We start from the raw sequence: 20293 nt of genomic DNA, 5'->3' as shown, positions 1-20293 counted from the left end.
AGTTGTGGGGTATGTCTCACAAGTTTGGTATTCCTCATTCCCCGACTGGTCAAGCTATTGTAGAACGCGCTCATGGTACTCTGAAGCGGGTTCTTCAAAAACAAAAGCAGGGAATGCAGGGTGAAACCCCGCACAGTCGGTTGGCAAACGCCTTGTATACCATCAACCACCTTATGGTACCGCAAAATTCTAGTAATCCTGTCATGTTGAACCATCACCTTTCTTTGCAAGCTTCGGACGAGATGCATCAGCCTCGAGCGAAGGTTAGAGTGCGAAATTTAGTCACCAAGCAGTGGGAAGGTCCCTATGACCTTATCGCTTTGGGTCGTGGGTATGCATGTGTATCCACACATACTGGGGTGTGCTGGGTGCCTGCAAAGTGTGTTCGTCCTGACTTGTGACCACAAAGGTGGAAACCAGCCAGCGGCCAGGCTGGAGGCTGTGACCAAAGTGAAAGGTAGCAAGTGGATGAACCATCGAGTGGTGACTTGGATGCAGATGACGCAAGTATCCACTCTGATGGTTCCTCCACGAGCATAGACTGAACAATGTTCATTTTTCTTTTTTTTTTTCTTTTTCCTATCACAAAAAGGGTGAGATGTCATCTTAATCCTCAGCCTTCTGATGATAGTTTACATACTTTCCCTTGCAGTCTCTCAAAACAATAGAGATTGTTTTCATTCCTCTCTGTGATGGACTTCTGAATTGACCATTGAGGTCAGAGAGGTGTTCTTTTCACCTACCAATCCTTAACCAGGTTTTCAATCCTACTTAAACCCTAAACCATAATAAACTGTCTCTTTTTTTTCCTCACTTCAACCAAATGAGTGAGTGTGGTCTTTTCGTGTCCATAATTGCAATAGCGGTGGGCGACAAGAGTCTCTGGATGAGCAGGACAGATGCTGGGGGGTGACGGACCCCGTGTTGCTGGGGACAGGATGGGGACACACGGGGATAGCTCACCCAGCCACGTAGATGTCACTCATGCGCTGGCCCAGCAGGTTGACATCCCTCAGGTCTGTGTCCCGCACCCTCCACACCACACAGCGCAGCTCATACCTCAGCAGGAGACAGGAACATGTCACCTACCACCTGGGATGGCCCTGTCCCCACCAGGGATGGCCCTGTCCCCATCTGGGATGGCCCTGTCCCTGCGAGGAAGGCACTGTCCCCTTGGTGGTGGCCCTGTCCCTCTTGGGGTGGCTGGTCACTCACTCACCCCTCAGCCTTGCGGGGGTCGATGTTGACGGGGGGTCCGGGGGGGCCGAGGCTGGTGGGGAAAATGTCCACCCACATCTGCACCTTGCCCTGGGGACACGCTGACTGGCTGGCACTGGGCCTTTGTGTCCCCTTGATGTCCCCTTGCTGTTCCCTCTCGGTCCCTTTGTTCCCCCAGTATCTGTCCTTGTCACCCCCAGGCCCTATCACCCACTCCTGGGGTCCTTGGGCACCCATCCCCAGTGTCCCTGTCACCCCAGTATCCCCATCACCCCCCGAGGTCCCTGTCATCCCAGGGTCCCCAAAGTCCCCCTGGCACATCCTACACCCCATGGTCCTCATCACCCTGGGGTCCCTACTTGGCAACATCCCTGTCATCCCAAGATCCCCATCACCACCCAAGCCCAAGTGTCCCCATTACCCCCCTCTCAGTGTTGCTGTCACCACAGTGTCCCCATCACCCCCTCATCAGTGTCCCTGCCACCATGGTGTCCCCATCACCCCATGCCAGTGTCGCTGTCCCCTCGGTGTCCCCATCACTCCCAATGTCACTGTCACTGCCCCCGCCATGTCCCCGTCACCCCCTCCTCAGTGTCCCTGTCACCATGGTGTCCCCACCTGCTCCAGCCCAGGCTGGGCGCTGTTCTGGAGGCTCCGTGTCTCCAGGTGCTCCGGGACGAGCTCACACAGGTTCAGCACATGCAGGGCCAGGCGCTCCCGGGGCACCCCAAGGTGCCGGGATGGGGGGTGGCCCCGCTCTGTGACACCAGCCTGTCACCCACCACAGAGCCCCCGAGCCCAGACAGATCCCTCCGACACCCCCAGATCCTCCAGACCCCCAAGTCCCACCCAGATCCCTCCAACACCCCCAGATCCCACCCAGACCTCTCCCTAGAACTCTCTGTAGACCCCCATCCAGATCCCCCAAAATCCCCCTCCAGACCCCCAACCAGGACCCCCAAGTCCCCCTCAGTCCCCCACAACCCTCCATCCCTCCCAGTCTCCCCCAGAAAACACCTGGACCCCCCAAACTCCCACCAGATCCCCACCAGACTCCTCAAACCTCCACCAGACCCTCCCCAGAACCCCTCAAATGCCCACCAGACCCTTCCCAGATCCCCCCAGACCCCCTCCAGACCCTCCCCAGCTCCCCCAGCCCCATTCCCACTGACCAAAGTGCCGCAGCTCGAAGCTCTGCCCGCCCAGAGTCAGGGCGGTGCCCTGGGGGTTGAAGAGGGGCGCGGGCAGCCCCCGGCGGCCGCTGAGCAGCTCCAGGGCCCGGCTGGGGCACAGCTGGTCCCGCCAGCCCGAGGGGCCCACGCTGGGGACAGCGACAGCACTGGGATCACCTGTGCCAGCCGTGTCCCCAACAGACAGCCCCTGTGTCCCCAATAGACACTCCCTGTGTCCACCCCCAGCTCCCTGTGCCCATCCTGCTGTGCCCCCCAACCCTCTTGTGTCCCCCATCCTACTCCTCCTCCTGTCCCAAATCACTCTGCTCTCACCCCATCCCATTCTCCTGTGCCCCCCCATCCCTCTGTCCCCACCCTGACCCCACTTTCCTTGCCCCCGTCCCTATTCCTGTGCTCCCCACCCCATTCCTATCCTCATCCCACTGTGCCCACCCCTGCCCCCAGCTCCCCCGACCCCCGTGTCACCCCAGTCCTCCGTGTCCCCCAGCCCCTCATGTCCCCTCCCCGTGTCCCCTCCCTGTGTCCCCATGCCCCCGGGACACGCACGGGCGGTACTGGGCGGGCAGCCCACAGTGGGCACGGAAGTGGGACAGCAGCCGGTCCTCCAGGTCGATGGTGGTGCTGCCGATCTCCTGGTCTGGTGGCACCTTGTCGTGGTCCATGATTGTCACCCGCAGGTCCTTCTCCAACGGGATGGTGGCTGTCAGCTCGAACATCCTGGTGGCAGGAATGTCATCAGCCTCAGGGCTGGCACTGGGGACAGTGAACCCGTGGGGACAGGGAGAGATGGGGGCACAGAGACGTGGCAAGACAGGGAATGGGGACAGCTGGGGGCACAGGGACAGAGCAGCACAAGGAATGGGAGAAGTGGTGGCACAAGAAAACAGCAGCCTGCGGAATGGGGACAGCTGGTGGCACAGGGAATGGCACAGGTGGTGGCCCAGAGATCCAGCAGCACTGGAAATGGGACAGGTGGTGGCACAGGGACATACCAAGACACGGAATGGGACAGCTGGTGGCACAGGGACATAGCAGCACTGAGAATGGCACAGATGGGTGGCCAGGGAATGGGGACAGGTGGTGGCACAGGGACACAGCAGTCTGGGGAATGGGATGTCTGGTGAAGGCACAAGGGTCTGGTGGCACAGGGCATGGGGACCTGGTGACACCAGGCCAGGCTGGCACAGGGCCACCCTGCCGTCGGGAATGAGCCCCCCCAGTATCCCCCTCCCAGTGGCAGGGACCTCCAACCCAGAGCCACCCTGGGGGGTTACAGTGCCGGGCCACCCACCCTGGGGGTGACAGTGCTGGGTCATCCACCCCGGGGGTGACATTTTAACAGGCCACCCGCCCCGGGGGTGACACTTCCAGGGGCCACCCACCCAGGGGGTGACAGTGCCGAGGGCCACCCGTCCCTACCTGCCAAAAACGGGCTCCAGGCTGTTGGGCACGTACTGGTCCCGCTGTCCCAGTGTCCTCTTGCCCAGCGACACCCGCACATAGGGATCGCTCTGGGGCACAGAGGGGACACTGGGTGACACCGGGTCCGGGAGCCCCTGCCCAGCCTCCCGAGGGTCCCACACTGTCCTTACCAGCCCGCTGACATCGTGGGGGGACAGCTCCAAGGCTCGCACGACGTAGACCCGCACCAGGCACTCCTGCGGCTGGCTGGGCGGCAGCGGCTGGAAGCAGCGGGGCAGGGGGGCTGCCCCGGGCTCCTCGGGCTCGGGGTAGATGCGGAACAGCCCCTGAGAGACCCCTCGGTGCCCTCCGAGGGTCCCGCCCCGTTGCCGGGGTCCCGCCGGGGGGTCTCACCCACCTTGAAGCTGCCCACAGGCTCGGGGTCATGCCCGGGCAGGGGGGAACGGCCCGGCTTGTAGAGGGGGAAGGTCTGGCAGAAATCCTGCAGCCCCTCGAATTCGGGCACCGCCTCCAGCTCGCAGCCGTAAATCTGCGGGGCCAGGCCGGCCTGGGCTCATCCCCGTGCCCGGTCCGGCTCCTGCCCCCAGCCCCGGCCTGGGGCTTTTCCCCTGTGCAGTGCCAGCTCTTTCCTCATCCTTGTCCCTGCCCCAGCTTCACCAACATCCTTGTTCCCACTCCCTCCTCGTCCTCATCCCTGTCCCCATCCCAGCTTCATCCCCATCCTTGTCCTCATCTTCAGTTCTATCCTCGTCCTCACCTCTGCTTCATCCTCCCTGTCCCTGTCCCCAGCCCATTTCCATCCCCATCCAGTCCCTGTCCCCACCTCATCCCTGCCCCAATCCCTGTCCCCATCCCTGTCCCTGTCCCTACCTCACTCTCATCCCTGTCCCCAGCTGTCCCTGTCCCCATCCCTGCAGCTCCCAACTCTGCCTCACCTTTATTCTGTCCCTGTTGGCTCCCCTCCAAGACTGGGGGTCCTTGTCCTCCATGGAAGCATAAAATTTGCTCCACCAGTCCTTCCCCTCCTCCTCCTCCTCCTCCTCCTCCTCCTCGTCCTCATCCTCCTCATCTTCCTTGTCCTGGTGGAGAGCAGAAGCAGGTGGGGACAGGTGGCCCTGGTGGCCCTGGTGGCCCTGGTGGCCCTGTTCCTGTGCCAACCTTGTCCTCAGCCATGTTGTTCCTGAGGTAGCTGAGCAGGTCCTGGAAGCAGAAAAGGGCTTTGGGGGAAACTGAGGCACGGGGCCAGGCAGTGACAGGACTGGTGCCAGGTGACTGGGGGGACTCACATGAGCCATCCTGGCTGGGGCTGTGGCCAGGAAACGGGAACAGCAACGATTCCAGAAGCTGGAGGAGACGGGCAGGGAAAGGAGGTCGTCTGTGGGAGAGAGGGACAGGCAGGGATGAGGGAGGGGACACCCAGGATGGGGCATGGGACACCTGGGATGGGGCAGGGACAGCTGGGATGGGCAGCGGACAGCTGGGATGGGGCAGGGACACCTGGGATGGGCAGGGACAGCTGGGATGGGCAGGGGACAGCTGGGATAGGCAGGGGACAGCTGGGATAGGCAGGGGACACCTGGGATGGGGCAGGGACAGCTGGGATGGGCAGGGGACACCTGGGATGGGCAGCGGACAGCTGGGATGGGGCAGGGACAGCTGGGATGGGCAGGGACAGCTGGGATGGGAAGGGGACAGCTGGGATAGGCAGGGGACACCTGGGATGGGGCAGGGACAGCCGGGACATGGCAGGGGTGGGACAGGCAGTACCTGGCATTGACACCACCGTGTGAGAGCCATTCCTGGCAGTGCCGGAGCCCAGGAGCCGCTCCTGGCGGGGCGGGGGGCAGCGGTACCGCCCCAGGGCCCTGACGCTGGCCCGGCCCAGCAGCAGCCGCCACTCCGTGCCCGCCCGGTCCCAGAGGCGCAGGCGGATGGGCGGCACGAACCGCTCCTCCTCGGGCAGCGCCTGGTGGGGACACGCCCGGGTCACCCGCGGTGCCACCCACGGGCGGGGCTCCCTCCACCTCCGCCGTGCTCACCAGGGTGAGCACGAAGGCGTTGCTGGGGAAGTTGGGGTTGGTGGCCATGTCCTTGATCGGGGGGGTCCACAGGCTCTGCCCCCCCCAGTGCAGCTCCAGCCGAGGCTCCCGCACGGCCCCGCGCAGGCCCCGCAGCCCCCAGGCCAGCACCTGGCGGGACGCGCGGATCCTGTCACCCTGCGGGGCTCCCGGGGCCCTGTCTCCATCCCTGACCCCATCCCTGTCCCCAAGGAATCCCCAAGATCTTCAGCTCTGTCCACCGCCTGTCCCACTCCCAGTGTCCATCTCCAACTTTGTCTCCAGCCCACCTTTATCCCTGTCCCATCCTTGTCCCCATCCCTGTCCCCAACCCACCTTTATCCCTGTCCCATCCCTGTCCCTGTCCCCAGCCGGCCCGGTCTCCATCCCATTCCCTGCTCCACCCGTTGTCCCCATCCCTCTCCTATCACGTTTCCCACGCTGTCTCCACCCGGTCCCACGCTATCCCCTCCCTGAGGGTGGCTCCCACCTCCAGTGTCACCCTGTGCAGGCGCGGCCGCAGATCCGGGGGGATGCTGAACTCGTCCTTCCTCAGGGGCGGGGGGCTGAGCGGGGCCGGGGACCCGTCCTGCCGCGGGGAGGACACAGCGACAATGGCACCCCAGCCCTGGGTGCCCTCTGCATCACCTCTGTCACCCTGTGCCACCCCGTGCCACCCCCTCACCTCGGGCTCGTGCAGGAGCTCGAAGGCGGCCAACAGCTCCCCGGCCGGGCCCCGCGGGCCCTGCAGGGGGTGAGGCTGGAGCCGCGGCAGCTCCCGGTGCCCCACGTCCAGCCACACTCGCGGGAAGCACACGCACCTCCCCAGGAAAACACCGGTGCCCTGCGAGGCAGCACCTGAGCGCGGGGCAGCCCCATGGGTGTGTCCCTCCATCCCTGACCCTACCAGTCCTTCCAGCCCTGACCACCTGTCCCACCATCCCTTCTGCCAACCCTCCGTCCGTCCGTCCGTCCGTCCGTCCGTCCGTCCGTCCGTCCATCCATCCATCCATCCATCCATCCATCCATCTATCCCTCTGCTTCCACCCTTCCCTCCCTCCCTCTCTCCTTCCCTGCCTTTTCCCCTTCCTCCCAACATCGCTCCATCGCTTCCCTCCATCTCTCCCCTTCCCTCCATCCCCCCATCCCTCACCCATCCCTGTCCCCCTGTGTGTCTCCGTACCCGCTGTGTCCCCTACCTGTCCCCTCTGGTCGAACACCTCCACCACCACTGCGGGGGGCTCATCCCGGACCCCGCGGGGGTCCCCGAACAGCGGCACCCCGGGGAACAGCAGTGTCTGCTCCCACCGTGGGTCCAGCGCCCCGCGCACCACCCGCGTGCGCTGGCTCCGCGACACGAACGACACGTGCGCGGTGGCATCTGGTGACAGCGACACCGTCAGCGCCCCGGGGCTGCCAGCGAGACCGGGGCTGGGGGCGGATGGTGGGGGTGGGTCCCACCTAAGGAGGTTCTGGGGCTGCCGGACGCCAGATCCAACGCCTGGAAGATGTAACAGCGGAGCTGGAAGCGGCCGGGCCCTGTGGGCAGGCGGGGAGTCAGAGGAGGCTACGAACCCCCGGTCCCTCCCGGCCCCTCCCGGCCCCTCCCGATCCCTCCCGGCCCCTCTCCGACTTTTCCCGACCCCCCGGCACCTTCCCGGCCTCTCCCGGCTCCTTCTGGTCCCTCCCCGGTCTCTCCCGATCTCTCCCCGGACCCTCCCAGTCCTTCTCCGACCCCTCCCCGGCTCACGTTGGAAGGTGCAGAGGATGAAGGGGGGCGACTGCTGCAGGGGTGTCAGGGAGGAACCCTCCGGCAGCTGTGGGGCCACAGCTGGATTGTCCCAGGCCAGGTCCTCGGTGTCCTGGGAGAGGACGGGGTGGGCTGGGGGGACCCTGCTGTCCCCTGGCCCTGTGGCCTCCTGTCCTGTGTCCTACTGTCCCATCATGGCCCAGCTCCACAGGGTTCCATCCAGCCCTCCATCCATTCATCCCCCCATCCTTCCATCCCCCAATCCTTCCATCTCTCCTGCTGTCCCTACATCCTTCCATCCCTGATCCCTCCATCCTTATCCATCCATCATCCATCCATCCATCCATCCATCCATCCATCCATCCATCCATCCATCCATCCATCCATCCCCACACCTCCATCCCCATCCCTCACCCTTCCCTCTGCCCCAATCCCTCTCTCCCTGTCCCCCGTGTCCCTCTTGGCTGTTCCCAGTCCAGTGGCAGCTCCTACCGGCACTCCCTGGAGCAGGAAGAGCGGAGCTACGGGCGTGGGCTCGGCGGGGACCAGGCTGCGCTGCCAGCGGCGGCGGCGGCACCGGGGCCCCGCTGGCACCTTGGGCTGGAAGGAGCAGCCCCAAAAGCACTCGGGCTGCCAGGCCTCATCCTCCCACAGCTCCTCGGGGTCCTGCTGTGGGGCACAGCATGGGGACAGTGTCACATGGGGAGAGCATCACATGGAGACAGCGACCCTGTCCCCTCGGGCCTGTCACCCTCATCTCCATCACCCCCTTCCCCGTCATCATGTCCCCATCACTTCCCATCCTGCCTCCCCATCCTTGTCACCTCCATCTCTCACCCCTGTCTGTCACTCCCATCCTGCCACACCCTTTCTCCCACCCTCATCCCTGTCATCTCCATCTCTGTCACCCCATGTCTGTCACTTCATCCCTGTCACCTCCAACCCTGTCATCTCCATCCCTGTCACCCCATGTCTGTCACCCCATCCCCACTGCCCCATCGCTGTCACCTCCATCCCTGTCACCCCCATTCTGCCACCCTCATCCCTGCCACCCCAACCCTGTCACCTCCATCCCTGTCCCCCCATCCCCTCTGCCCCATTGCTGTCCCCATGTGTCACCAGGCTCCTCAGGGTGTCGGTGTCCTGCTCCTGTGTCCTGCTGTCACCATCCCTGTGGCGGACCCGGAGCCAGCGCCGGCGCCGCAGGGTGTGGCAGTGCTGTCCCTCACTGTGCCACGCTGCCGGGGGGCTGCCATCCTCCATGCCCACCCCGTACTGCCAGCCTGCACACAGGGGCCAGCTCCTTCCCTGCCACCCTGTCCCTGTCACCTCCACCCTTGTCACCCCATCCTTGCTACCCCATCCCTGCCACCCCCATCCCCATCCCCTCTGTCCCTTTCACCCCCATCCCTGCCACCCTCATCCCTGTCACCCTCATCCCTGTCACCTCCATCCCTGTCACCCCATCCCTGTCACCCTCACCACTGCCAACACTATTCCCATCATCTCCATCCTTGTCACTTCTATCCCCATCCTAACGAGGGCTACCTAGATAATAAGAGACTGGCCAGAGAAACGCAGATCCGATCAATATGATTAACACTGCGCAACTGCTTTATTTTGAGAGAAATGGCGTCTTTTATACATTTCTATATAGTTTACATTTTGGATAGCTCAGCCATTGGCACACAGCAAGGGAAAGAATGAAAACATACACTATTTAACTTACAGTTAAGGTGGCTAAACATGTGCCTATTAACTATTCAACTCGGTGACCTTCAAAACCCCATTATCTTCCCAAACACCTTAATATCTATTTCTGACTGCGCCACAAGCCTGAAGGAATTTCGAGTGCGCCACAGGCTTCAAGGCCTCACCAAGGCTTCAGGTCAGGCCTCAGAGTAGTTCAATGTCCTGATATAAATCATGACCTCCTGTCCTAAGAAAATCAGCAACACCCCATCATCCCCATCCCGTCACCCCTATTCCTGTCAGCCCATCCCTGTCCCCCCTGTCACCCACATCCCTGCTGTGCTGTGCCCCCCCCTCACCGTCCTCATCCACGTCCCCCTCCATGTCCACGCGCCAGTCACTGGTGACATGCCAGCCCTGGGGACACGCCATCTCCTCCTTCGCTGGCACCGCCACCCCCTCCTGCAAACCCAGACGAGAGCTGAGCCCCGACACTCTGGTGTCATCCGCGGTGTCCCCGCGCTGTCCCCCACTCACGGCGTCCGTGCTGGCGGTGCCAGAGGGGCTCCAGCTCCCGCCGGGATCCCGGCTCTGGTTCTCATACACCTCCTCCAGCACTGCACTCACCGCGGGCTCCGGCCGTGGCAGCGCCCTGGGGACACCAGGGGACAATAGCTCTGGGGTTGCCGAAGTGCCCGCAGGGGCAGGGTGGGTGGCTGTCCCCTCCCGCTCACCGCCACGGCCGCTCCACGCTCCAGGGGCCGTCCCAGCGCCAGCCCTTGGGGGGCTGGATCTGCTCCGGGGGGGGCCCGGCCCGGCCGGAGCTGTCGGAGAACGCGGGGCGCCCCAAAAGCTTTCGGGGCCCCCATTTCCCCCACAGCCGCGTCTGGTTCTCGTACTGGGGGGACACGGGACCTGGCGTCACGGGACACTGGGGGATGTTGTGCCCTCCCGGTGCTGTCCCCTTCCCGTGCTGTCCCGTTCCGGTGCTGCTCCCTCCCAGGTGTCCCCTCCCCGGTGCTGTTCCGTCCCAGGCGCTGTCCTCTCCCCGCTGTCCCTTCCCAATTCTGTCCTATCTCACTGTCTCCTCCCGGGTGCTGTCCCCTCCCGGTGCTGTCCCCTCGCTGTCCCCACCGTCTCGGTATAGAAGCGCAGGGTCCCCTTGAGCAGCCGCGTCAGGTCCCCGCTCTCGGTCACTCGTCCCAGCCACAGCCGGACCCGCACCTGCGCCTGGATGTCCCCGCGGCCCTGCGGGACAAAGTGTCACCGAGGGGTCGGGACATGCCGGAGGACAGGGAGGGGACAGGAGGGGACACAGAGCAGGGATGGAGGGAACATGGAGGGGACATGGGAGGGCATGGAGGCGACAGAGGGAGGATGTGGAGGGGACAGAGAGGGGACATGGGGGGGGTGTGCAGGGGACGGGGAGGGGACGTGGGGCGACACAGAGCAGGGATGGAGTGGACTTGGAGGAGATGAGGTGGGAATAGAGAGGGGACATGGAACAGGGACAGAGGAGACATGTAGGGACACAAGGGGACATGTAGGGACACAAGGGGACACCAGGAGCTCGCACCAGGAACAGGGTGAGGATCCGCCCGCAGAGGGGGCCGCAGGCGCGGGGGCAGTGCAGGACATCGGTGGCGGCGACACGAGCCGAGGCCACCCGGAGCTGGCCCCGCAACAGCCACAGCTGCACGTCAGGGACGCCGGCCTGGGGCTGCGGGGACACACAGGGGACACACAGCGGACACGGTGAGAGCGGCACCGGGATGGGACAGGAACGGCCCCAAAGAGACCCAAACGCAGCAGGGGATGGGCAGGGAACCGGGACATTGCCAGGAACCATTCCAGGATTATAATTTGTAAATTATTGTTACTGCTATTGTTATTGTTTTTGTTGTTATTAATGTTATTATTTTTATTATTAATTTAATATACACTTTATAATTTTATATTATCTAGTTCCAAATCCAGCTGGGGATGGGCAGGGAGCTCAGGCATTGCCAGGAATCATCCCAGGATTATTGTTATTGTTATCATTACTGTTACTGTTGTTGTTATTATTACTGCTATTAATAGTATTAATTTAATATCCATATAATTTTATCTCCATCTAATACCAAATCCAGCAGCGGATCGGCAGAGAACTCGGGCACTGCCAGGAATCATCCCAGGATTGTAATTTAAAAATTATTGTTACTGTCACTATTATTGTTATTATTGCTACTATTAATGTTATTACTGTTGTTATTAATTTAATATACACTACATGATTTTATTTCTGTCTAGTACCAAATCCAGCAGGGGATGGGCAAGAAATGGAGGCGTTTCAAGGAATCATTCTACTTTATTATTATCATTATTAATATTATTGTTATTGATGCTTATATCGCTACTGTTAATATTATTATTATTATTACCATTATTATTACTATTAATGTTATGTCAACTACACAAGAGTATTACTGAAAGTATTATATACTAATTTTTCTCATGTTATCGTCTGTTATAATAACTATTATGTGATTATTCCAACAGTGTCATGATATGATATAGAATTAGATAATGTTGCAGCCTATTATAGATTGCACTATATTATAGATAAGATTTGTATTATATTATATTACATTACATTATATTATATTGCATTACATCATATCATATCATACCATATCATATCAGCTCTAAATTACTCATTTCAAACATTAATTTCTTTGTTAAAAGGAGGTCCATAAGTGAAAAAGTTCCACCTCAGGGCCCTTGGGGGCCAGAATTTTGTGATCCCCACCCAGGAATAAATTCCCAACTCAACAACACAAGAAATCAGCACTGGGGGTTTTGAATTGTCCCATTTTGGGGGTGGGAGGGTTTGATTTGTCCCATTTTGGGTCCCATTTTTGAGGGGTTTGATTTGTCCCATTTTGGGCGGGGGGAGGAACTGAATTGTCTCATTTGGGGGGTTTTGATTTCTCCCATTGTAGGGGGTTTGAATTGTCCTGTCTTGGGAGGGGGTTTGATTTTTCAGTGGTTTATGGTTTATCCCATTTGGGGGCATTTTAATTTGTCCCATTTGGGAGGTTTTGATTTGTCCCATTTTGGGGAGGTTTTGATTTGTCCCTTTTTCAGGGGGTTTGATTTGTCCCATTTTGGCTGGGGGGATTGATTAGCCCCATTTTGGGTCCCATTTTCGGGGGGTTTTGTCCCCACCTCGATGGCCAGGGCGGCCACCCGCCGCAGCCACCGCTGTGCCATCATCCCCAGCACGTCCCGGCGCAGCTCCGGCGGTTTTTGGGCCTCGGCCTCGGCCGCACGCCGGAGCCGCCGCAGGAGGAGCCGCCGGGAGCTGCGCAGCTGCTGGTCCAGGGCTGTCGGCGTGGGCTGCTCCTCCAGCCAGGCCAGGGCGTCCCTGCAACGCCCCAAAATCACACCAAAATCACACCAAACTCATCCCAAAATCACCCCAGCCAAGCCTGTCCCTGCAGTGCCCCAAAATGCCCCAAAATCACACCAAAAACACCCCAGCCCAGGGCATCCCTGCAGCACCCCAAAACAGCCCCAAACACCCCAAAATCACACAGGGTCACCTCAAAACCACCCCAGCCCAGGGCGTCCTTGCAGTGCCCCAAAATCACACCAAAAAATCCCCAAACACCACAAAACACCCCAAAATCACCCCAGCTCAGGGTGTCCCTGCAGCATCCCAAAACACCCCCAAAAACACATGGGGACACCCCAAAACCACCCCACCCCAGGAATAACCCCAAAACCCACAGGGTTACTCCAAAAATCACCACAAAAATGGACCTGGGCACCCCAAAATCACCCCAGGCCAGGGCCTCCCTGCAGCACCCCAAAACCTCACAGGGTCACCACAAAACTCCACAGAGTCACCCCAAAATCACCCCAAAACCCCACAGGATCACCCCAAAATCATCCCAGGCCAAGGTTTCCCTGGAACACCCCAAAACCCCACAGAATTCCCCCAAAATGAACCAGTTTCACCCTCAGCCAGGGCCTGCCTAAAATACCCCTCAAACCCTACAGAGTAATCCCAAAATCACCCCAAAACCCCACAGGGTTGCCCCAAAATCCCCACTTTCACCCCAAAAATTCTTCCTTTTCCCCAACAATTCCTCGTTTTTCCCTCAAACCTTCCATTCTCCCACCAAAAACCCTATTTTCGCCCCAAATACCCCACGCCCCCCTCATCCCTTTTCCACCCCAAACTGTCCTCCAGAACGGCCCTCAAAGTGTCCTAAAGTGTCCCAAATTCCCCAAACCCCGACTGCCAGCCCCAGATTCCCCATCCGCCAGCCCTAAACCCTGGTTTTGGGATCACTCAAACCATGATTTGGGGATTTGAGATCACTCAAACCTTGATTTTGAGATTTGAGATCACTCACATGCAGTCCTGGGCCAGCTCCCGCAGCAGCCTGGCCCCAATGTCCCCTGTGGTGTCCCCGTGGTGTCCCCAGAGTTCAGCCAGGTTCTTCTCCTGGGAATGTCCCCAAACCATTCCCAAATGGATTTGGGGTCAATCCCACCCCAAACGTTCCCAAATGGATTTGGGATCGATGCCACCTCAAACAGTCCCCAGCTGGATTTGGGATCAGCCTCACCCCATCCCAGTCAGGTTTGGGATCAATCCCACACCAAGCCATTTTCACCTGGATTTGGAATCAGTCCCCAGCCGGATTTGGGATCAGTCCCTGCCGGGATTTAGGGTCAGACCCTCCCAGGTTTGGGATCAATCCCCTCCTGGTTTGGGGTCTCACCAGGCGCTGGCACAGAACTCGCAGGCAGTTCAGGCTGTCCCAGCGGTGCCCAGCGTCCTCCCACTGCAAGGTGACAGCGGCCACCGGTTTGTCCCCAAACCACGGCAGGTGGTGGTAGAGGTTCCCTAAATCCAGGAAAATCAGAAAAATTGGGAGAATTGGGGTCAGAAAGGACTCAGCCACGTTGGTGAGGGGTAGCTATGGCTTCTGGGGAGGTGTCATGGGATCATCCAAGATTCCCAGTGTCCCCTGATCCACAGGTGACATCATCCAGGTGCCACCCCAGTCCATGTCCCCAACCCCAAGGCACCTCCCAGCCCCTCATCACGGACACGGGCATCAAACTCTTTAATAATTACCCTAATTAACAACTCCCAACATTTCCCCCACTGCCTCACCGAGCCCATTTAAAGGCCTGGCCTGGGGGTGGTGGCAGTGTCCCCGTGCCCGCGGTGGCCCCATGGTGTCCCCAGCTCACCGTCGAACACGGGCAGTCCCTGCGCAGTGGCGGCCGCGGCGCTGCCAATGCCCAGCTCCAGCCGCAGGGGCTCGGGGCCACCGGGCACCATGGTGGCCGAGTAGAAAACCCCGCAGAGCCCCAGCTGGCAGTAGGGCAGGTGGCTCTGCAACGAGGAGAAACCCCAAAAATGCCCGGCTGTCCCCTCAGGGAGGAGGTGGCATCGCCCTGTTGTCCCTGTGTCCCCACCTGTGCCTGCTCAGCGTCCACGGCAGCGACGGCGTCGCGCTGGCGCCCGGGCGGGGTCCCCACGTGGGTGCAGAGCTCCAGCAGCACCCGGCCCCGATAGACCAGCCCCAAGTCCTGGGAAACCACGCCGGGGTGTGGGGGTGCCATAGCCACCCCAAATATCCCATTGTTGCCTAAAGTCCTGTCCCAACAATTGTTCTCCCTCAAGTGCCCCATTCTCCATTACCCCATTCCATTTCACCCTATTCTCCATTTCCCACATCCACCCCATCCCATTTCACCCTATTCTCCATTTCCCACATCCCATTTTCACCTCAAATGTCCCATTGTCTCCAAAAGTCCTGCCCTAGCAATTCCATTTTCCCTCAAATGCCCCATTCTCTGTTCTCTCCACTCCATTTCACTCCGAATGTCCCACTGGCCTGGAAAACGTCCCAAATTCCCTTTCCCATTCCCCAAACCTTTACTGCCAAGTCCCAGAATCCCGTTTCCCCTTCCCAACACTCTTTTCTCCCCCATTGCCCCGTCTTCACCCCGGACATCCCACCGCCCTCAAAAATTCTTCCTTTGCCCCAACAATTCCTTGTTTTCCCCACAAACGCCCCATTCTGTCCCCAAACACCCCATTCCCCCCTCAAAATCCCCTCCATACCCGGGCAGAGTCCGGCCGGGGGCCGTAGAAGGGCAGGAAGCTGGGCCCGAAGCAGGGGAAGAACCCGGGGGTCCCCTCTGGGGGCAGAGAAAAGGGGGTTCAGGGTGGGGGTGTGGGGTGGGGAAGGGGTCTGGCTAACAGGGACCCGAAAAAGGGACAAACCCTGCTCACCCTCGAGCTCGTCCGGCTCCCGGGAGATCTGGGACAGCCTCAGGGTGGCCCTGCCCAGGACTTTGCTCGGGCACGACCTGGTGGGGGCACAGTCAGGGGTGCACGGGAACACATGGGGTACCCCGAACCCGAGGAGTGTTTCCCAAGTCCAGCACTGTCCCCCAAACCCAAAGAGGTGTCCCCCAAATCCGGAACTGCCACCTAAACCCGGAGGGCGTGTCCCCCAAACCTGAGGGGTGTCCCTCAAACTCGGGGATGTCACCCAAACCCGAGGGGGATCACCCAAACCCCTGGGGTTGTTCCCCAATCCCAGGGATACCTCCCAAACACGAGGAGTGTCCCCCAAACCCACAGAGGTGTTCCCCAAACCTGGGGATGTCACCCAAACCCCTGGGGTATCCCCCAAAATCCGGTACTATCAGCCAAACCCGACAGTGTGTCCCCCCAAACCCGGGGCCGTTCCCAAACCCGCGGGGTGTCCCCCAAACCCGCAGTGTCCCCCACTCACCCCTGCAGGATTTCCAGCAGGATCTCGTCACAGATCGGAGGCAGCTGCGAGGAGAGAACATCGCCGAGCGTGGCTGTGCAAACGGGGCCGTCCCCCTTTTTGGGGCGCGCCTGTTTGGGGCGGGGGATGCGGGACGTGTGTGGGGTTGGGGCCGCTCCTCACCCGCAGAGGGAAGAACAAAACCTCGTTCCACTCGGGGCCGCCATCGGGGGGCATCCCGCGGGTGCAGAGCTGCGGCGGGGACAGCCGTGAGCCCCGGGAAGGATCCGGCACCCCCCGTTCCCTGCCTGGCACCCCAATTTCCCCCATTCCCGGCCCGGCGCTCACCGTCCTGCCCGCAAAGCCGACCCGCACCGACACCTTCGCCGAGCCCGTGGTGCCGCCCAGGCCCGGCCGCGCCGGATCCGCTGCGCGGGGATTTTGAGGGGTCCCCAAATCCATTCCCACCCCAAATCCCCCCCTGGTTCCCACCTTACAGCGAGCAGGGGGTCCCCAAATCCACCCCCTCCCCGAATGCCCGGTGTCCCCGCCCTGTGGGAAGCAGGATGGTCCCCAAATACACCCTTCACCCCAAACTCCCCGTATCCCACCCCGTGGTGAGCAGGGGGATCCCTAAATCTGCCCCCACCCCAAATTCCCGGTGTCCCACCGTGTGATGAGCAGGGGGTCCCCAAATCAGCCCTTCACCCCAATTTCCCGGTGTCCCCATCCCAGTTCCCCGATGTCACCAACCCAAACCCCCGGTGTGCCCAACCTGTGGTGAGCAGGGGGAGATCCCCAAATCTGCCCCCACCCCAAATCCTGGTGTCCCCACCTCAAATTCCTGTCCCTATCCCAGTCCCCGGTGTCCCCACCCCGGTCCCCGGTGTCCCCACCCCGTGGCAGGTCCTCGGCGCGGAACACGCGGATCTGCAGGGTGGTGGCGCAGGGCGGTGGCCGCAGCAGGTTGCCCTCCACATCCTCGTCCCCCGCCGGCATCTCCTGTTTCTTGGGGGGAGGGGGGGGGGTGTGGCAGCGCGGGGACCCCCGGGAGGGGTTTTGGGGGCCAGGGCAGGGCGGGGCGCTCACCTGGGCGCGCTCCCCGGCGCGGCGCACGGCCAGGCTGACCTGCAGCAAGCCCTGCGAGCGGCCGTCGCGGTGCCGCGGGTGCTGCAGGCTCAGCCACTTGCAGCTCAGGCTGCGCCCTGGCACGGCGGGGACACCGCGGTCACCTGGCTGGCACCAGAGACACCCCGAGGCCCGCCTAAAACCCTCCCAAAACGTACGGTCTTCCCCCAAAATGAAGTTTCATCCTGGCCTAAAATGTCGCCCAAAATGTGTCAGCCCAGGGCCTGCCTAAAACCCCTCTAAAATCTCACAGGGTTCCCCAAAAAGACCCCTGAAACATCCCTGAGATCTCAAAAGAGTTCCCCAAAAAAAACTCTGACCAGTGCCTGCCTAAACACCCCCCCAAAATCTCACAGGATTCCTTCCCCCAAAAGATCCCTGACCAGTGCTTGCCTTGAAACATCCCTGAAATCTCACAGGGTTCCCCAGAATCACTGGTTTCAGCCCCGGCCAGGCCCTGCCTAAAACACTCCCCAAAATGTGTCACCCTGGTGTCACCAGAGCCACCCCAGTGTCACCCCAAGGCTGGCCTAAAATGCACGGTGTTCCCCCAAAATGAAGTTTCACCCCTGGGCAGCGCCGGCCTGAGACATCGTACAAAATGTGTCACCCCCATGCCAGCCCAGGGCCTGCCTAAAACACCCCCCAAAAGCTCACAGGGTTCCCCAAAAAGACCCCTGAAACATCCCTGAAATCTCAAAAGGGTTCCCCAAAACCACCGGTTTCAGCCTCAGCCAGGGCCTGCCTAAAGCACTCCCCCCAAAATGTGTCACCCCAAAATGTGTCACACAGTGTCACTCAGTGCCATATCAACCCTCTCCTTACCTGGGGCAGAGTAGATGGTGCCAACGTCGAGCTGTGGGTACAGCAAAGGGGGTGAGAGTGCTCTGACACCCCATTCCCAACACCTCATTTCTGACACCCCATTCCCAAAACCCAATTCCTGATACCCCAGTCCAGATCTTCCAGTCTTGACACCCCATTCCTGCTACCCCATTCCCAAACCCCAGTTCCTGACACCACATTCCCAACGTCCCATTTCCAGTCCCCCATTCCCATACCCCAACTCAAATCCCCCATTCCCAAATCCCAATTCCAATGCCCCATTCCCGAACCCCATTCCTGGTCCCTCATTCCTGGTCCCCCATTCCCAATCCCCCATTCCCACCCCTGCACTCCTCACCTCGAAGACACCAATGACGGATTTGGTGCAGATATTTGGTGAACGGAGCACCTGTGACGGGAAAAGGGACATGGCTGCCCCTGTGTCCCTGTCCCTCTGTTCCTGTGTCTGCGTGTCTGTCTGTCTGTCTGTGTCCCTGCGCCATCCCTGCCCCTGTGTCTGTGTCCTTGTCTCTGTGTCCCTGTGTCCCTGGCCCTGCCCCTGGCCCTGTGTGGGTGTCCTGTGTCCTGGTCCCTGCCTGCCCCTGTCTCTCTCCCTGTGTCCCTGTCTATATCTATGCCCTTGTGTCACTGGCCCTGTCGCTGGCCCTGTGTCTGTGTCCCTGTGTCCCCGTCCCTGCCCCTGTCCCGTGCCCCTGGCCCTGTGTCCCTGTCCCTGTGCCCCCCCTGTATCTGTCCCCTCGGTGCCACCGACCCCTCCCACCTGGATGTGAATGGGCTGTGCCACCAGCTGCTCGGGCGTCTGGCGGAAATTCTGGCAAAACACCTAAAAACCAGGAGAAGGACAGTGAGGGCAAGCTGAGGGACAGTGGCCGTCCCCACGTCCCCTCGGCGGTGTCACCTCATTGAAGTAGGGGTTGTTCCCGGTCCGGCTGCGGGTGCGGAAGCTCCGCTTCCCGATCTGCACCTTCACCACGGGTCTGATGTCCTTGCCCCGCAGCTGCCGGCCCTTGATGACCCTGACCCGCACCTGCGGGGTGGCCGTGACGTGGTGGCCGCGAGGGGACGTCGCCCCCGGGTGTCACCGCGCCCGCGGGTGCCGTACCTGGAAATCCTCTTTCCTCTCTGCGGGGGCCACCGCGGGTGCCTCCAGTGCCACCTGTCCCTGCGCGGTGGGGACAGGGCCATCCGCGGCCGTGCCGTGCGGGTCGTAGTAGCAGCGAAAGGTGACGGTGCACTGCGAAGGGACAGTGACACGGGGACAGTGCCCGCTGGCACCCTTGAGTGCTGTGGGGTGCTGTGGGGTGCGGGCTCACCCCTGTGGGCCGTTCCCGGTGGTCCAGCAGTGGGATGGTCCTGACGGCCATCGGCAGGCTGGGGTTGGCCACCAACTCACCCAGTGACACCGTGGTGGCACCCAGGTCCCTGTGGGAGCGGGGGACACGGTGAGGGTGGCCGCAGTGAGGGGGTGGCCCCTAGCCGGGGCTGTCACTCACCCCTGGGGCAGCGGGCACTCCCAGCGCCGCAGGCGCAGGCCCAGCGTGTCTGTGGCACTCAGGGGACACGTGTCCAGCGGCCACACCAGCTCCTGAGGGCGGTGACACCGGTCAGGGGGGTGACCCGATGTCCCTGTGCCACCACGGGTCACCCCGGGGCCACCTCACCTCATTCCAGGTGAGGCTGCGCTCCTCGGGCACCACCCGGGTTCTCCTGGGGACGCCTGTGTGGGGACAGGAGGGGTGGTGGCACCTCAGGCTGGGGACGTTGGGGTGCCAGGGGAAGCCTGGCACCGGCCATATGCACCCGGTGGCACAGGGATAGCCCCCGCGGTGTCCCCAGTTCCAGGGTACCTCGGAAGCAGACGGACAGCAGGACACCGGGGCCGAAGCCGGTGGCCCCGGGAATGTGGACGGCGACCACATGGCACCGCAGCATGGCCACGGAGCGCTGGCACCGGGGACGGAGCTGTCGCCAGGGGGCTGCCACCAACGGGCCACCCCCGAGGTGCTGTCACCGCGGATGGCCGCAGGTTTGTCACCAGGGGGTGCCACCCATGTGCCACCCCGAGGTTGGGGCACCGGCTGCAGGTTTGTCACCGAGGGACTGCCACCACCGTGCCAGCCCCAGGTGCCACCACCCCTCTGGCGACAGCAGGGCAGTTAAGTTCCCGTGTTACAGAGCGCCAACGGCGGGTGG

The 20293-nt window shown here is 61.3% G+C and overlaps 1 protein-coding gene across 1 annotated transcript in view; it reads right to left on the bottom strand.

The window, feature by feature from the left end:
• Window positions 1-20293, bottom strand: part of FER1L5 (fer-1 like family member 5) — a gene marked incomplete at both ends in the record, with an annotated part of 51406 nt that overhangs the window by 30749 nt on the left and 364 nt on the right. Inside the window, 43 exons of the mRNA XM_083880425.1 lie at window positions 964-1059; window positions 1220-1308; window positions 1837-1976; window positions 2391-2539; window positions 2967-3164; window positions 3831-3922; window positions 4004-4159; window positions 4231-4362; window positions 4992-5033; window positions 5120-5208; window positions 5601-5799; window positions 5873-6049; window positions 6381-6479; window positions 6576-6734; window positions 7090-7321; window positions 7378-7429; window positions 7641-7752; window positions 8133-8309; window positions 8760-8923; window positions 9692-9984; window positions 10067-10230; window positions 10467-10580; window positions 10909-11052; window positions 12543-12741; window positions 13739-13830; window positions 14111-14235; window positions 14589-14733; window positions 14817-14930; window positions 15469-15545; window positions 15640-15716; window positions 16148-16257; window positions 16310-16554; window positions 17002-17134; window positions 17216-17358; window positions 18080-18110; window positions 18438-18488; window positions 18861-18923; window positions 18999-19127; window positions 19203-19334; window positions 19414-19522; window positions 19594-19685; window positions 19762-19817; window positions 19948-20076. Of these exons, the coding sequence (XP_083736551.1) occupies window positions 964-1059; window positions 1220-1308; window positions 1837-1976; window positions 2391-2539; window positions 2967-3164; window positions 3831-3922; window positions 4004-4159; window positions 4231-4362; window positions 4992-5033; window positions 5120-5208; window positions 5601-5799; window positions 5873-6049; window positions 6381-6479; window positions 6576-6734; window positions 7090-7321; window positions 7378-7429; window positions 7641-7752; window positions 8133-8309; window positions 8760-8923; window positions 9692-9984; window positions 10067-10230; window positions 10467-10580; window positions 10909-11052; window positions 12543-12741; window positions 13739-13830; window positions 14111-14235; window positions 14589-14733; window positions 14817-14930; window positions 15469-15545; window positions 15640-15716; window positions 16148-16257; window positions 16310-16554; window positions 17002-17134; window positions 17216-17358; window positions 18080-18110; window positions 18438-18488; window positions 18861-18923; window positions 18999-19127; window positions 19203-19334; window positions 19414-19522; window positions 19594-19685; window positions 19762-19817; window positions 19948-20076 (5521 nt within the window). The remainder of the gene's footprint in view (window positions 1-963; window positions 1060-1219; window positions 1309-1836; window positions 1977-2390; window positions 2540-2966; window positions 3165-3830; window positions 3923-4003; window positions 4160-4230; window positions 4363-4991; window positions 5034-5119; window positions 5209-5600; window positions 5800-5872; window positions 6050-6380; window positions 6480-6575; window positions 6735-7089; window positions 7322-7377; window positions 7430-7640; window positions 7753-8132; window positions 8310-8759; window positions 8924-9691; window positions 9985-10066; window positions 10231-10466; window positions 10581-10908; window positions 11053-12542; window positions 12742-13738; window positions 13831-14110; window positions 14236-14588; window positions 14734-14816; window positions 14931-15468; window positions 15546-15639; window positions 15717-16147; window positions 16258-16309; window positions 16555-17001; window positions 17135-17215; window positions 17359-18079; window positions 18111-18437; window positions 18489-18860; window positions 18924-18998; window positions 19128-19202; window positions 19335-19413; window positions 19523-19593; window positions 19686-19761; window positions 19818-19947; window positions 20077-20293) is intronic.

This window comes from Zosterops lateralis, assembly GCF_965231275.1.
Source record: "Zosterops lateralis genome assembly, chromosome: 30".
NCBI lineage: Eukaryota > Metazoa > Chordata > Aves > Passeriformes > Zosteropidae > Zosterops > Zosterops lateralis.
The sequence above is the reverse complement of the archived record's forward strand: the minus strand, read 5'-3'. Positions and strand labels throughout refer to the sequence as shown.